This window comes from Falco rusticolus, chromosome 19, assembly GCF_015220075.1.
Source record: "Falco rusticolus isolate bFalRus1 chromosome 19, bFalRus1.pri, whole genome shotgun sequence".
NCBI lineage: Eukaryota > Metazoa > Chordata > Aves > Falconiformes > Falconidae > Falco > Falco rusticolus.
Window position 1 is genome coordinate 1280989 of NC_051205.1, and position 15764 is coordinate 1296752.

The following is a 15764-nucleotide window of genomic DNA, read 5'->3' on the forward strand; positions in this document are numbered from 1 at the left end:
CCTCAGCCCTGAGGGGATCCCCACCGTGGGCCCCCCGGGGAGGCTCGGCCAGACCCCCGCCCCCCTCCTGCGGGGCCGTCAGGGGGTCCCGATTTCCCCCCTTCCCCCCGCCCCCCTTCCGTCTTGTCCGTGGTTCGCTCCGGCCCGCGCCGGGAGCGGGGGTTGCCCGGGGGCGGGCGCGTCCAACGCGGCCCCGGGGCGGGGGGGGGGCCGGGCCGGGCGGGGGTAGCACCCGGGCTTGGTCCAGCCTCTGGGTGGAGCCAAGCGCGCCTAGCTCCGCCCCCTGGGTGTGGCCCCGCCTCGGTGGAGACTCCTGTCTGGTCCCGCCCTTGGGTGGAGCCTCGCGTTTGGCCCCACCCCCGCACGGCACTCCAGCTTCCGGCCGGCGCCGGAAAGGGCGGAGCGTCGCGCCATGCCGTGCGCCCACACCGGGGGGCGGCTGCTCTTCGCGGGAGCCCCGCGCCGGCACCGGGTGCGCTCGGGCCGCTCCCCTCCCCCGCGGGCCTCCCCCCACCTCCCCGGGCCCTCCCCCGCACCCCCGGGCCCCCGCCCCTCCCCCAGCACCCCCCTCCCGGGCCTGACCCCCGGGCCGCCCCGCGCCGCCAGGGGGACGCAGGCGCGCTGACCCCACGCTGACCCCTGACCCCCGTCGGCAGGTCTCCGGGCCGGACCCCCACCTCGCCGAGCGCCTCCGGCTCTTCCAGCAGCTGCGGGCAGCGCAGGAGCCGCGGGCCGGGACCGGGGATGGAGTCGGGGACCAACCCCCCCCCGGGACCCCCATCCGCATCGCCCTGCCTGGGGGGAGCCGCCTGCCCGGCCGGGCCCTACAGACCACCCCCTTCCAGGTGGCCACGCAGCTGGGGTACGTGCAGGCCCCGGTGTTGCACCCCCCCACCCCGCCAGGTTCCCCAGGGTGGCTCTGTGCCCCTCCACCGTGTCCGTGGGGTCCCTGCAGGGTCTCAGCAAGGTCCCCAGAAACCCCATGCGGCCCCACAGTGGCCCCACAAGGTTCTCAGGGTCCCCATGGTGTCCCTGTGGTCCCCACAGTGCCCCTGTGGTCTCCCTGGAGTCTCCAGGGCCTCCACAGCGTCCCCACAAGGTCCTCAGGGTCCCCATAGTTTCCCCATGGTCCCCAAAGTGTCCCCACAAGGTCCTCATGGACACCACAGCGTCCCTGTCGTCTCCATGGAGTCTCCAGGGCCTCCACAGTGTCTCCACAAGGTCCTCAGGGTCCCCACAGTGTCACTGTGGTCTCTGTGGGGTCTCCGCAAGGTCCCCAAGGCCCCCATGGGGTCCTCAGTGTCCCTATGGTCCCCACAGTGTCCTCACAAGGTCCTCAGGGTCCCCACAGTGTCCCTATGGTCTCCATGGGGTTCTCGGGGTCCCCACAGCATCCCTGTGGTCCCTCCCCAGAGTCCCCACAAGGTCCCCACGGGGTGCTTGCTGTCCCCACGGGATCCCTCCTGTCCCCGCAGGGGTGGCCTGGCGGAGGTGGCACTGGTGGCCCGGGTGAATGGGACCCTCCAGGACCTCGACTGGCCCCTGGAGAGCGACACCGACCTGGAGCTCCTCGGCTTCTCGACACCGGAGGGGCGGGAGGTGAGTCGGGGGGGACGTGGGGGCCAGCCCCGCGCCCCTCACAGCCTGTCCCCTCCATGTCCCCGCTCCGTGTCCCCTGCCTCGATGTCCCCCCAGGCTTTCTGGCGCTCCAGTGCCTGCGTCCTGGGGGCGGTGGCGGAGCAGTTTTACGGGGCCACGTTCTGCAGCGCCAAGGCCACCGAGGACGGCTTCTTCTGCGACGTCCACATGGGGGACAGGTAAGGAGGGGGGAAGGCGACACGTGGGGGTCCCTGTGGGGCACGGTGTCCCCAGCCTGTCCCCATGCCCGCAGGACGGTGCAGCGTGGTGACCTGCCAGCGCTGGAGGATGCTTGCGCAGCTTTCGCCCGCGCCGGGCACCGCTTCGAGCGCCTCGAGGCCACCCGGGAGCAGCTGGCCCAGCTCTTCAAGGTGAAACCCTCCACGTGTCCCCTCCCCATCCCGGAGTGGGGCAAGGGAGCCCTTTTTGGGGACGTTAGGACCGTCCTGGTTGGGGTTATGGATCAGGGTGACGCTGACCAGTGTCAGGGATCAGTGTCACCTCCTTGGTGTCACTTGTGCCACTGTCACCTGTCTGGGTCCTCCCTGCTGCAGCGGTGTCACCCCTGCTCCGCATACTCCCCTCTCAGTGTCACCCACCTTGGTCCTTCCCTGTCTAGCACGGTGTCACCCCCTCTCAGTGTCCCCCGTGCCACTGTCACCCACCTGGGTCCTTCCTTGTCCAGCTTTGGTGTCACCTGGGCCTGTGTCACCCACTTTGGTCCTTCCCTGTCCAGCAGGGTGTCACCCCTGCCCCGTGTCACCCCTGCCTCTGTCACCCCCCTCACTGTGTCGTCCTCCCCCCCCACAGCACAACACCTTCCAGCTGCAGCAGATCGAGGAGGAGGTGACGTCCCCTACGGCCACCGTCTATAGGTCAGCGCGGGGTTGGGGGGCACCGGGGGGGCAGAGATGGGCCTGTGGGGTCCCCACGTCTGTCCCCACGCCTGTCCCCCCCCCCTCCCCACAGGTGCGGCCCCCTGCTCCAACTCTGCCGCGGCCCCCTGCTGCGGCACACGGGGCTGATCGCAGCCCTCCGCGTCCTGACGGTAGGTTCCGCCGTGGGGCAGGGAGGGGACCCCGGGCCCCGCTTCAGCCCCCCACCCCGACGTACCCCCTGCCCCACGGCAGAGCTCAGCCGCGTTCTGGCGAGGGGTCAGGGGCCACCAGTCGCTGCAGCGCGTCACCGCCGTCGCCTTCCCCAGCGCCCAGCAGCTGGCCGCCTGGCAGCAGGCGCGGGATGAGGCCGCCCTGCGGGACCACCGCCGCATCGGCCAGGTAACCCGCCCCTCCCCCACCACCAGGAAGGGGTGGGTGTTACTGGGGGGGTCGCTGGCAGCCGCTGGGACACCCCCCCCGGTAATGCCCAACCCCCACCCACCCCCCGCCACAGGAGCAGGAGCTTTTCTTCTTCCATGAGCTCAGCCCTGGCAGCTGCTTCTTCCTGCCCCGCGGCGCCCACATCTACAACACCCTCATCGAGTTTATCCGGGTGCGGCCCCCCCCGCCCCCCCCCCCGGGACATCACCGGCACCTCTGCGGGGGGGTGGGGTGGGGGAACCCGGGGTCTGCCTTCACCCCCCGGGCTGTGCACCCCATCCCTGCCCTGCAGCATGGGCCCACAGATGTGCACCCTGCTGCACCCCATGGCACCCCCACCCCGCTGTGCCCCCCCAGCACCCTGACCCCATCCCCATCGCACCCCCACCCCGCTGTGTCCCCCCCACACCCCTGACCCCATCCTCATCGCACCCCCACCCCGCTGTGCCCCCCCACACCCCTGACCCCATCCCCATCGCACCCCCACCCCGCTATGCCCCCCCCACACCCCTGACCCCCTCCCCATCGCACCCCCACCCTGCTGTGCCCCCACCCCCACCCCTGACCCCATCCCCATCTCACCCCCAGCACCCTGACCCCGTCCGCATTGCACCCCCACCCCGCTGTGTCCCCCCCTACACCCTGACCCCCTCCCCATTGCACCCCGACCCTGCTGTGCCCCCCCCGACCCCATCCCCATCACACACCCCCCACCCCTGACCCCATCGCACCCCCACCCCACTGTGTCCCCCCCACACCCCTGACCCCATCCCCATCGCACCCCCACCCCCCTGCACCCCACATCCCTGCTGTTCCCCACGGCTGCAGCTCCCCATCCCTCCCGCACCCTAGAGCCCCCCCGGCAGGCCGGGTGCCGTGGGGCTGGGCTGACCCCCCCCATCCCCCCCAGAGCGAGTACCGGGCGAGGGGCTTCTGCGAGGTGGTGACCCCCAACGTGTTCAGCCCGCGGCTGTGGCAGCGCTCGGGGCACTGGCAGCACTACGCCCCCCACATCTTCTCCGTCGCCGCCGGCGCTGAGACCCTCTCCCTGAAACCCATGAACTGCCCGGCCCACTGGTGAGTCTGGGGACTGACCCCTCTGCGCCCCCCACACCCCGACCCCCTCCCCATCGCACCCCCACCCCCGCTGTCCCCCTCAGCACCCCGACCCCCTCCCCATCGCACCCCTACCCCTCTGTGCCCCCCCACACCCTGACCCCCTCCCCATCACACCCCCGCTGTCGCCCCCCCTGCACCCTGACCCCCTCCCCATTGCACCCCCACCCCCGCTGTCCCACCCCCTGCACCCTGACTCAGTCCCTGTTGCACCCCCACCCCCCTCATACCCTGACCCCATCCCCATCACACCCCCACCCCATTGTGCCCCCCCCACCCCTGACCCCCTCCCCATCGCGTCCCCCACACCAACATCCCCCACACACACCCTGACCCCATCCCCGTGCCCCCCCACACCCTGGCCATGGGGCACAGGGCACAGTGGGGGACACGCACTGGCGGGGGCCTGACGCTGCCCCCCCCCCCCCCCCGCCCCCCCCCCCAGCCTGATGTTCGCCCACCGGCCGCGCTCCTGGCGGGAGCTGCCGCTGCGCTGGGCTGATTTCGGGGTGCTGCACCGCAACGAGCCCCCCGGCACCCTGACGGGGCTGACGCGCCTGCGCCGCTTCCAGCAGGACGACGCTCACATCTTCTGCACGCTGGAGCAGGTGGGTGCCCCCCCTCCTCCTCTGGCCCTCTGCCGCCCCCCCCCCCCCCATCCTGTGTCACCTCTCGCTGTCACCTTGTCCCCAGCTGGAGGGGGAGATGGACGCCTGCCTGGATTTCATCCGGACCGTCTACGCCGCGCTGGGTTTTTCCTTCCGCCTGGCGCTGGCCACCCGTCCCGCCGGATTCCTGGGGGACCCCGAGACCTGGGACCGTGCTGAGCAGGTGGGACAGAGCGTGGCCGCGGCCGCTGTCCCCAGCGTTGTCCCCCCCCACCCTGACACACCCAGCCCCCTCCCCACTATTTCGTCCCCGCAGCAGTTGGAGCGGAGCCTCCGCACCTTCGGGCAGCCCTGGGAGCTGAGTCCGGGTGACGGCGCCTTTTATGGCCCCAAGGTGAGAGATCTCGGGGCTGAGGGGTCCCCCAGGGGCAAACTGGGACCCTTCAGGACCCCACCCCCCCCCGTCCCATTATTCCCAATAGATTGATATCCAGATCCGGGATGCGCTGGGGCGGCAGCATCAGTGCGGCACCATCCAGCTGGATTTCCAAATGCCGGAGAGATTCCAGTTGGAGTATGCCAGGTACGGGGGCGGGGGGGGGGATGGGGGGGGGAGGCAGGATTGGGCCCGGGGCGGGGACAGAAATGGGGGGGGGGACGGGACAGGATTGGGCCAGCAGGGGGGATTGGGCCAAGGGGTGAAGATTTGGGCTGGAGGGGGGGGCAGGATTGGGGCTGGGGGGGGCAGGATTGGGCCAACAGGGAGGATTGAGGCTGGGGGGGCAGGATTGGGCCAACAGGGAGGATTGGGGCTGGGGGGGGAGCAGGATTGGGCCAAAGTAGAACAGAAATGGGGCTGGGGAGGGTCAGAGCTGGGCTGGGCTTGGCAGAATTGGGTCTGGGGGGGGTCAGGATTGAGCTAGGGGTGTTGGGGGACCCCCTGCATCCCCCCTGACCCCTGACCCCCCCCCCCCCAGTGCGACAGGGGGGGCGGCACGGCCGGTGCTGATCCACAGGGCGGTGCTGGGCTCCGTCGAGCGGATGGTGGCTGTGCTGGCCGAGAGCTGCGGCGGCCGGTGGTGAGGGGGGGGGGGGGGACACGACACACACACAGAGGTTTTGGGGGGACACCCCCACCCCCCAAAAAAATCTCACCTTGGGGCTGTGAAAGGGGCACCCCCAATCCCTGGGACACCCCCTAAGTGCCCCCCCCATTCCCGGGGTGTCACCATCTTGGGGACCCCCCCCTCATCCCTGGGGACCCCCCCTCATTCTTGGGGCACCCCACAATCCCCAGGGACACCCCCGTGCTCCTGGGGACACCCCCATGTCTGGGGACACCCCCCTGCTCCTGGGGACACCCCCATCCTGGGGCACCCCTGCCTTGACCCGCCCCCCCCGTGTGACCCCCCGATGTCCCCCCAGGCCGCTCTGGCTGTCCCCGCTGCAGGTGATCGTCATCCCGCAGGCGCCTGAACTCGAGGACTATGCCCGCGAGGTGAGTGTCCCCCCCCCCCGTGACATGTGCCCCCCCCCCGAGGCGCGTGTGTCCCCTCCATGTGTGTGTCCACCTTGTGATGTGTCCCCCCAATGCGTGTCCCCCGTGACATGTGCCCACTGACGCGTGTGTCCCCCCCGACGCATGTGTGTGTCCCCAACGCGTGTCCCCCCCGTGATGCACATCTCCCCCCCCCGACGCGCGTCCCCCCCTCACGATGTGTCCCCCCCACCCCCCCCATGATGCTTCCCCCCCCCGACAATGTGTCCCCCTGCTCCATGATGTGCCCCCCCCCTCTCCACGTGTCGTCCCCCCACCGTGTCCCCCCCCGGGTCCCCTCTTGCATCCCCTCCCCCCGCCCCGAGTCCCTCCCCATCCCTGGGTGCCCCCCCCTCTCTCGGTGCCCCCCTGACGCCGGGGGGGGGCAGGTGCAGGCGGTGCTGCGGGGGGGCGGCATGGTGGCCGACCTGGACAGGGACACGGGGGCCACCCTGGCCAGGAAGATCCGCCGGGCCCAGCTCGCCCACTACAACTTCCAGCTGGGTAAGGGGGGGGCTGGAGGGGGGCTGGGGGGGGGGGCGGCCCAACCCATGGACCCCCCGGGACCCCCCCCGGGAGCAGCTGTGCAGAGTCAGCAGCACCCTCCCTCCCTCCCTCCCACTGGAGCTGGGGTGGGAGCACTGGGACTCCCCTGGGCTCCTTCTGGGGACCCCCCCTTGGGACCCCCCGCCTTGGGACCCCCCCGACATCCCCCTTGGGACCCCCCAGTATCCCCTTCGGCCCCCTGGGACTCTTCCAGGATACCCCCCCCCCTTGGGAATCTCATGGGCCCCCTCCCCAGCATCCCCCTTGAGACCCCCCCCCCCCGACCCTCTTGGGACCCCCCGACATCCCCTTTGACCCCCTGAGACTCTTCTGGGACCCCCCTCCTTGGGACACCCCCCCCAGCACCTTCTTGGGACCCCCCCCCGTATCCCCTCCATCCCCCAGGACTGTTCTGGGACTCCCCCCCCCCCCCTCCCCCTTGGGACCCCCCCTCCCCCTTGGGACCCCCCTGGGACACTCCTGTCCCCCTGTGTCCCCCCCCAGCACCCCTCGCCATCACCCTTAGCCCCCCCCAGCACCTTCTTGGGACCCCCCAGCGCCCCCTTTGACCTCCTGCCACCCCCCTGAGATCCCCTCCTTGCCCCCCCCCCCCCCCATTCAAGCCCCCCCTCCCCAGGGTGCCCCCCCACCCCACCCCAGGGTGCCCCCACCCCCGGGTGCTGCTCAGTGACACACGTGGGTCTTTGCTTGCCCCCAGCTGGGTACCCCGGGGGGGTGGGTGGTCACGGAGGCGGGGGGGGGGGGTGTCACAGCCCCCTCCGCCCCCCCCCGCAGTGGTGGGTCGGCGGGAGCGGGATCGCGGCACCGTCAGCGTCCGGACACGGGACAACCGGCGCCTGGGGGAGCGCGACCTGCGGCGGGTGCTGCAGCGGCTGCGGGAGCTGCGTGACAGCCGCGTCCCCGACGCCGAGGAGCGATTCTGACCCCCGTGTGTCCCCCCCCGTCTCTGTGTCCCCCCCCCCCAACACCCATTAAACTGCAGGAGCTGAGCCCGGTGCAGCCCCCAGCACCCCTGGGTGTCCCAAGGGAGAGGGGTGGGGGGGGGGGGGGCAGGGTGACCTGGGGGAGGGGGGCAGGACACATGCGACCCCCCCCCCCCCCCGCCCTCGACGCTTGGGGTCCCCTTGCCCCCCCCCGCCGCGTGGCTGGGGCCTTTCCGCTGGGGTTTTCCCCCTGCCCTGGGCGAGGGGGGGTCCGGGGGGGTTGCGCAAGTCCCCATCGCCCGCTGCCGGGTGTTGGGCAATCGGGGTGGGGGGCTGGGGCCGCTCCCCCGCCCAGCACCTGCCCAAAAGTTTGGGCTCAGCACCAAGCAGGATGTGGCTGCGCTGGGGGGGGGGCGGGGGGGACGGGGACACCCCCCTTCCCCAGGGACCCTTCCCCCCACCCCCCGTCCTGGGGTGAAGGGAGGTGACCAAGGCTGTGACACCCCCTCCCGCGGGGGGCATGAGCTGAGCCCCCCCCTCTCTCCTCGGGGGGTGGGGTGGGGGCGGGTGGTCCATCATGGGTGGCCCCCCCCCCCCCCGTGTCGTGGCCCCCCCCCCCGCCAGAGCGTGGGGTGACTCACTGGGCAGGGCTGGCCCCAAAACGGGGCAAAAACCGCAAAACTCCGGCTTCCCCCTGCAGTGACGCAGGGGTCCCGGGGGGGGGGAGGGGGGGGGGCACTGGGGGGGGGCAGGGGGCGCTGGGGCGGGGCGTGACCACGGTGGTGTCCCTGAGCCCCCCCCGGCCAGGCTGGGGGGCGGTAGGGGGTGGGGGAGGGGCACGGCCCTGTTTGGGGGGTGCGGGAGGTGAAGCAGCCCCTCGGGGTGTGTCCCCCCCCTCCGCCGGGGTGTCCCCCCCCCCCCGGCCCCCCCGCGACGTCAGGCCGTGACTCACCCGTGGGACGCGGCGCTTCATAAGGCGGCGGCGGCGGCGGCAGCCCGGCACCCGGCACCCAGCACCCAGCGCCATGGCGGCCTTCGGCCTCCTCCTTCTCCTCCTCCTCGCTGCGGCCGGTGAGTCCCGGGACACCCGGGACCCCTCCTGTGGCACCCGGGTCACACCCCACCCCCACCCCCCCAGATACCTGGGTCCCCTCCCTGGGCACCTGGGTCCCTCCTGGGTCACCCCTGTCCCCCCCAGACACTCGGGTCCCCTCCTTGGGAACCTGGGTGTCGTGTCATCCCCCCCCCAGACACCCGGGTCCCCTCCCTGAGTCACCTCTGTCCCCCCCCCCGGGTCACTTCTTTCCCCCCTAGACACCCAGGTCCCCATTGGGCCACCTGGGTCCCTTCCAGACACTTGGGTCCCTCCTGGGTCACCTCTGTCCTCTCCCTGGGCGCCTGGGTGTCCCCCCCCAGGCACTTGGGTCCCCTCCTGGAACACCCAGGTCCCCATTGGGACACCCGTGTCCCCTCCTGGGCACCTGGGACCCTCCTGGGTCACCTTTGTCCCCTCCCAGGACACCCGTGTCCCCTCCTTGGGAACCTGGGTGTCCCGTCCCCCCCCAGACACCTGGGTCCCCTTCCTGGGTCACCTCTGTCCCCTCCCAGACACTTGGGTTCCCTCCTGGGACACCCAGGTCCCCATTGGGACACCCGTGTCCCCTCCTTGGGCACCTGGGTCCTCCCCAGACACCTGGGTCCCCTCCTGGGTCACCCGTGTCCCCTCCCTGGGCACCTGGGTGTCCCCCCCCAAGACACTTGGGTTCCCTCCTGGGACACCCCAGTCCCCATTGGGACACCCGTGTCCCCTCCCTGGGCACCTGGGTCCCCTCTTGGGTCACCTGGGTACCCCAAGACACCTGGGTCCCCTCCTGGGACACCCACGTCCCCACTGGGGCACCTGGGTCCTCTCTTGTATCACCTCTGTCCCCTCCTGGGGTACTTGGGTGCCCTCCCGGGTCACCTGGGTCCCCACTGGGACACCCGGGTCCCCACCTGCGTGTCCAGGTCCCCTCCCCGGATATCTGGGTCCCCACCCAGGACACCCGGGTCCCCACCCACATGCCTGGGTCCCCTCCCCGGATGTCTGGGTCCCCAGGGGGACACCTGCGTCCCCTCCCCAAACATCTGGGTCCCCAGGGGGACACCTGGGTCCCCTCCCCAAACATCTGGGTCCCCTCCTGGGACACCTGGGTCCCCTCCCGGGACACCTGGGTCCCCTCCCCAAACACCTGGGATCCCTCCCCATTATGGGGCTCTGCCCCCACAGGACAGGGATCCCCCCACTTGCCCCTCCCTCCCCCCTCCGGGCAGGGGGATGGGTGAGGGTCCCCCCACTGACCCCCTGTGCCCCCCACCAGTGACAGTGGTGGCTGCGGAGCCACCCCAGCAGGTGGAACAGGAGAGCCTGGTCCCGCGGTACCTCGACATGGAGCAGGGTGAGGGGGGGGGCACCTCGGGGTGGGGGGACATGGGGGGGACACCTCGGGGTGGGGGGACATGGGGGACACACCTCGGGGTGGGGGGACATGGGGGGGACACCTCGGGGTGGGGGGGCACCTCGGGATGGGGGGACATGGGGGGGACACCTCGGGGTGGGGGGGTGCATGAATGGGGGGGACATGGGGACAAGGACTGCTGGGGATAACAGGGGTGGGGGGAAACGGGGTGGGGGGCACACCCAGGCTTGGGGACAGCTAAGGGTGGGGACAAGGGGGCGTGGGACATCGGGGGGAGGGGGTACAGGGTGGGGGTGAGATGGGGGACAGTGAGAAATGGGGGGGGGACACACTGCATGGGGGGGGCAGAGAGGCCGGATGGGGGGGCCAGTACAGGGACAAGTGTCCCGTGGTGACAGGGCGGTGGGGACACCCCCCCGTGTCTCCCCCACGTCCCCACACCCCCCCCTCTCTCAGTGCTGCAGGAGCAGGACCCCCTGCTGCTCCCTGACCTCCCGGCGGGGGGGGTGGGCGCCACAGCCCCCCCGCACCTCCCCCCACCCTGGGCCAGCGTCCTGACCGGCTTCCCCCCCGCCTGGCCCGTGGCCGCCGCCGTCACCCGCCACTGCCGCCACCCCCCGCCGCCTGCCCCGCCCCCCCAGCTGCCCCCCACCGCCTTCGCCCACCTGCACCGCCAGGCTGCCGCGCTCGACGCCCTCCGGCCCCGCCTGGCCACCTGCTGCCACCGCAGCGACCCCCTGCCCTGCGCCCGCCGCGCCGTGAGTCCGCGACACCGGGGCCACTGGCCCGGACCCCTAGGGCCCACCTGGGCCACCTCCCCGCACCCCTGGGCCACCTCCCCAGACCCCTGGGTCCCCCTGGAACCTCTTGGCCACCTCCCCAGACCACTGAGTCCCCCCTGGGCCGCCTCCCTGGACACCTGAGCCACCTTCCTGAACCCCTGGGTCCTCTCTGGGTCCCCCATGGGCCACCTCCCCCACCCCTGGGTGCCCCCTGGGCCACCTCCCTGGACCCCTGGGTGCCCCCTGAGCCACCTCCCCAGACCCCTGGGTCCCCCTGGAACCTCTGGGCCACCTCCCCAGACTACTGAGTCCCCCCTGGGCCACCTCCCCGGACCCCTGGGCCACCTCCCCATACCTCTGGGCCACCTCCCTGGACCCTTGGGCCACCTCACTCACCTGAGTGCCCTGTGAGGGACAGGGGTGACCTGCAGGTGGGGGAGGGTCTGACCCCACTGTCCCGCAGTGGACGGAGGTGCTGGACGCGTTCTGCACCGAGGAGTTCGGGGTGAAGACGCGGCAGTTCCACTGCTGCCGCCGGCACGGTGCCGCACGCCGCCGCTGCTTCGCCCAACGCTCCGACAACGCCGCCGAGGCCACCGCCATCGCCGAGGCCACCGCTGCCACGTGGGACGCCATCACCGAGCCGCCCTTCCCACCCGGCGAGCCCACGGCCACCAACATGGGCAACCTCTGCGGGTTGCGGGGGCTGCGCCCCGGCCCCTCCGGCCGCTCCGGCCCCCGCGTCCGCATGCGCCTGCGGCTGGAGCACGACTACGGCCGGTGCTGCCGCAACGGGAGCCTGGCCTGCGCCCACAGCGCCGTGAGTGCCGGGGGCTGGGGGGTGGGAGCACCCACGGGGTGAGGGGGGCCGGGGAGGTGGCCCAGGGGGCACCCAGGGGTCCAGGGAGGTGGCCCAGGGGGGGACCCTGGGGTCCAGGGGGATGGCGCGGGGGGACCCAGGGGTCCAGAGAGGTGGTCATGGGGGGACCCAGGGGTGCGGGGAGGTGGCCCAGAGGTTCAAGGGGGGACCCACTGGTCAAGGGAGGTGGCCCAGGAGTCTGGGGAAGGTGTCCATGGGGGGCCAGGAGCTTGGGGTGGTGGCCCAGGAGTCCAGGGCGGTGGCCCAGGTGTCTGGGGAGGTGGCCCAGGTGTCAGAGGGGGGTGCCCCGGCTGATGCCCCCCCCACACACACACAGTGGCAGAAGGGGCTGGAGCGGTTCTGCCGGGAGGAGGCGGCGGTGAAGACGGGGCAGCACCGGTGCTGCCAGCGCGGGGCGGGGCGCGCCCGGACCCGCTGCTTCGCCGCCGCCGCCCCCCACCCTGCCTACGACCGGGAGCTGCACAACGTCAGCCTGGCCCGGCCCGGCCCCGCGCTGCTCCGCACCCTCTGCGCGCCCACCCGCCTGCTCAGCAAGAGGTGGGACCCCCCCCGGGACCACCCCGGGACCCCCCAGCGCCCCCCACCGGGACGGACCCGCGGGGCGGGGGCGCCCCCCAGCGGCCGCGGGCGGTACCGGGGGGTGGGAGGGACCCTGGAGTCTGGATGTGCCCCTCCCCCCCGCCCCCTGCGTGCCCCTTGCCCCATCTCAGCACCCCCCTGTCCCTGGGACCCCCCTGCCCCTGGGACCCCCCTGCCCCTGGGACCCCTCCCCGTCCCCTGGGACTCCCCCATTACAGAGGGGACATGCACAAGCATCTGAGTGCCCCCCACCCTGTGACACCCCCTCCCCCCATTTCACAGGGGACCCAGCATCTGTGTCCCCCCACCACTGTGACCCCCCCCCCATTTCCCCAACATCTGGGTCCCTCCACCCCTATGACACACCCCCCCCACACACTTCCTCAGCATCTGGCTGTCCCCCACCACTGTGACCCCCCCTGCCCCCGTGATTATGACCCCCCCTTGGAGGGGACCCAGACGCCTGTGCCCCCCCCGTGGTGACCCCCATGTCCTGCAGGCGGCCGGTCCCGGAGCTGCTGGGGGCCCTGACGGCCGCGTGCTGCCCCCTGCCCCCCCAGGAGCAACGTGCCTGCGCAGAGCAGCAGGTGAGTGATGGGGGGGGGGCATGGGGGGGGGCATGGCGGGGGGCAGGGGCTCAGGGGCTTTGGGGGACACCCCCAGCCACCCTAACCCCCCGCTTGGGTCTGCGCCGGGCAGCAGCTGAGTGCTGGGGGGGGGCCATGGGGGGGACCAGGAGCTTTGCCCCCCCCCCCCCCCGCCACCCTGACCCCCCCCTCGGGGTTGTCCCCAGCTGTCCCAGGGCATCGAGACCCTCTGTGCCACCCCACGGGACGTCTGGCGCGACCCCCAGCGCTGCTGCTCGCAGGGGGGCCCCGAGCGGCGTCGCTGCTTCGATGCCACCTACCTGGCCCAGGTGACCCTGGGGGCGGCCGTGGCCCCCCCACCCCCTGGCCACGACGAGTAACCCCCCCCCTGGCGCGAGGGGGGGCAATAAAGGAGCTGTGCTGTCACCTCCCGGTGCCTCGGGGTCCCTGGTGTGTGTGTGTGGGGGACACAGATCCCCCCCCCGCCTTGGTGTCCTCATAAGTGGGTGGCCCCCCGCCACGTGTCAGCATCCCCCCAGTGAGTGGGGTTGTCCCCCCCTGTGTCTCGGGGTCGCCCCCCCCATGCCTCAGTGTCCCTGCATGAGTGGGTGCCCCCCCCTCCCCGTGTCTCAGTGTCCCCCCATGAGTGGGTGACACCCCCCCCTTGTTCCCAGCCACAGCCCCGGGTGTGTCCCCAGTGTCGGGGTGCGCCGGTGCCAGCGGTGACACCCGTGTTTGTGCTTTGGGGTGTGCCCCGCTCTTCGCAGGGACCTGCTGTCCGGGGGGGGGACACATCTCCCCCGTGTCCCCCGGGGTGTCCCTGTGTGTCCCCCCCTGGACTCCTACATTCTCATGTCCCCACAGTGTCACTGTCACCTGTGGCCCCCACACTGCCATGATCCCACGGTGTCCCCTTGCCCCCCCCCATGGTGTCCCCATGTCCCCACATACCCCACGGTGTCCCCATGTGTCCCCCCCCATGTGTCCCCATGTCCCCACATACCCCACGGTGTCCCCATGTGTCCCCCCCCATGTGTCCCCATGTCCCCACATACCCCACGGTGTCCCCATGTGTCCCCCCCCATGTGTCCCCATGTCCCCACATACCCCACGGTGTCCCCATGTCCCCCCCCCCATGTGTCCCCATGTCCCCACATACCCCACGGTGTCCCCATGTCCCCCCCCCATGTGTCCCCATGTCCCCACATACCCCACGGTGTCCCCATGTGTCCCCCGTGTGTCCCCATGTCCCCACATACCCCACGGTGTCCCCATGTCCCCCCCCATGTGTCCCCATGTCCCCACATACCCCATGGTGTCCCCATGTCCCCCCCCCCCATGTGTCCCCATGTCCCTACATGCCCTATGGTGTCCCCATATCCCACTCAGGGTGTCCCCGTGCCCCCCCCCAGTGGTGTCCCCCTGTCCCCACATACCCGACAGTGTCCCCACATACCCCATGGTGTCCCCATGTCCCCCCCCAGAGTGTCCCCCTGCCCCCCCAGAGGGTGTCTGGGTGTCCTCCAGTGTGCCCTGGGGTGTCCTCCTGTCCCCTGCGTCCCACAAGATTGCAAGTGGGGAAACGGGGGGGGGGGCTGCACCCCTCTTTTCACACACACACCAGTTTTACCCCCCCTTTTCACCCCCCTCTAACCCCCATTTTTGCAGCCTCTCTGCTTCTTCCCCCCCCACACTTTTTGCACTCTTTCTGCTACTCCACCATGGGTGGCAGGTGTTTGGGGGTCCCAGGGGGCTGTTGGGGTCCCTGGATGGTGTTTGGGGGTCCCAGGGTGCCATTGAGGTCCCTGGGGAGGTGTTTGGGGGTCTCAGGGAGACATGGGCATCCCTGGGGGGGTGTTTGGGGGTCCCAGGGAGCTGTTGGGGTCCCGGGGGGACATGTTTGAGGGTCCGAGGGGGCTTTTTAATTCTCTGGGGTGTGTTTGGGGGTCCCAGGGGGGCTGCTGGGGTCCCTGGGGTGTGTGTGTTTGGGGGTCTCAGGGAGATGCCGAGTTCTCTGGGGGATGTTTGGGGGTCCCAGGGGCATGTAGGGATCCCTGAAGGATGTTTGGGGGTCCCAGGGACATGTAGGGGTCCCCAGGGGGTGTTTGGGGGTCCCAGCAGACCACCCACCTGTCCCTCCTCCTCCTCACCATCCACCTGCCGCCAGCTGCCCCAGCCACCCAGTGCTGTCCCTCTGTCCCAGTGTCCAGCTGGGGGGTCCTGGGGGTGGGCAGGGACCCAGGCGAGGGCTGGAGCCCCTCTGCTGTGCGGCCAGGCTGGGGTGGGGGGCTCAGCCCGGAGGGGAGGGGGCTCCGGGGGGACCTTATCCCGGCGTGGGGGACGAGGGGGACGGTTTGAACTGAAAAGGGGAGATTCAGGCTGGGGGTGAAGAAGGAATTTGTTGCGCCGAGGGTGGTGGGACCCCGGCAGGGGCTGCCCGGAGAGGCGGTGGGTGCTCCGTCCCGGTGGGTGCCCCGTCCCTGGGGACACTCCAGTTCAAGCGGGACGGGGCTCTGAGCACCCGCTGTAGCGGGAGGTGTCCCAGCCCAGGGCAGGGGTAGCACTGGGGGGTCTTTACGGCCCCTCTCCCCCCAGAACTGGGTGTTAAGGGCAGATTCGTGGCTGTTTCAGCCGTTACGTTCCCCAGTAAGCGAAAGAGGAGGATTATGGCTCCGTAATTAACATGTATGGACAACAGAAACGTTTTTTTTTTTCCCTTTGTGAGTTTTAAGGCCATGTAATACGTCTGTTTTTCGCATTCCTGAGCTC

At 71.4% G+C, this 15764-nt stretch overlaps 2 protein-coding genes across 4 annotated transcripts; both read left to right on the forward strand.

Moving 5' to 3' along the window:
* Window positions 1-386: 386 nt before the first annotated feature.
* Window positions 387-7754, forward strand: TARS2 (threonyl-tRNA synthetase 2, mitochondrial). 3 transcript variants are annotated; one of them, XM_037371301.1, is made up of 18 exons: window positions 387-472; window positions 657-862; window positions 1476-1599; window positions 1696-1817; window positions 1892-2009; window positions 2449-2513; window positions 2608-2686; window positions 2769-2915; window positions 3031-3129; window positions 3868-4034; window positions 4519-4681; window positions 4767-4904; window positions 4998-5075; window positions 5164-5264; window positions 5659-5760; window positions 6107-6179; window positions 6608-6722; window positions 7560-7754. In XM_037371301.1, the coding sequence occupies exons 1-18, from the start codon at window positions 413-415 to the stop codon at window positions 7706-7708; spliced, it is 2106 nt and encodes a 701-aa protein (XP_037227198.1). In that variant the 5' UTR covers window positions 387-412; the 3' UTR covers window positions 7709-7754. The 3 variants fall into 3 exon arrangements, with proteins under 3 accessions (XP_037227198.1, XP_037227199.1, XP_037227200.1); XM_037371302.1 differs by having other exon boundaries at window positions 6614-6722; XM_037371303.1 differs by lacking the exon at window positions 387-472 and having other exon boundaries at window positions 750-862; window positions 1873-2009.
* A 98-nt stretch (window positions 7755-7852) lies between these two features.
* ECM1 (extracellular matrix protein 1) lies at window positions 7853-13518 on the forward strand. Its single transcript, XM_037371355.1, has 7 exons — window positions 7853-8779; window positions 10069-10146; window positions 10624-10925; window positions 11413-11769; window positions 12146-12366; window positions 12908-12995; window positions 13202-13518. The coding sequence occupies exons 1-7, from the start codon at window positions 8734-8736 to the stop codon at window positions 13373-13375; spliced, it is 1266 nt and encodes a 421-aa protein (XP_037227252.1). The 5' UTR covers window positions 7853-8733; the 3' UTR covers window positions 13376-13518.
* The last annotated feature ends 2246 nt before the right edge of the window (window positions 13519-15764 follow it).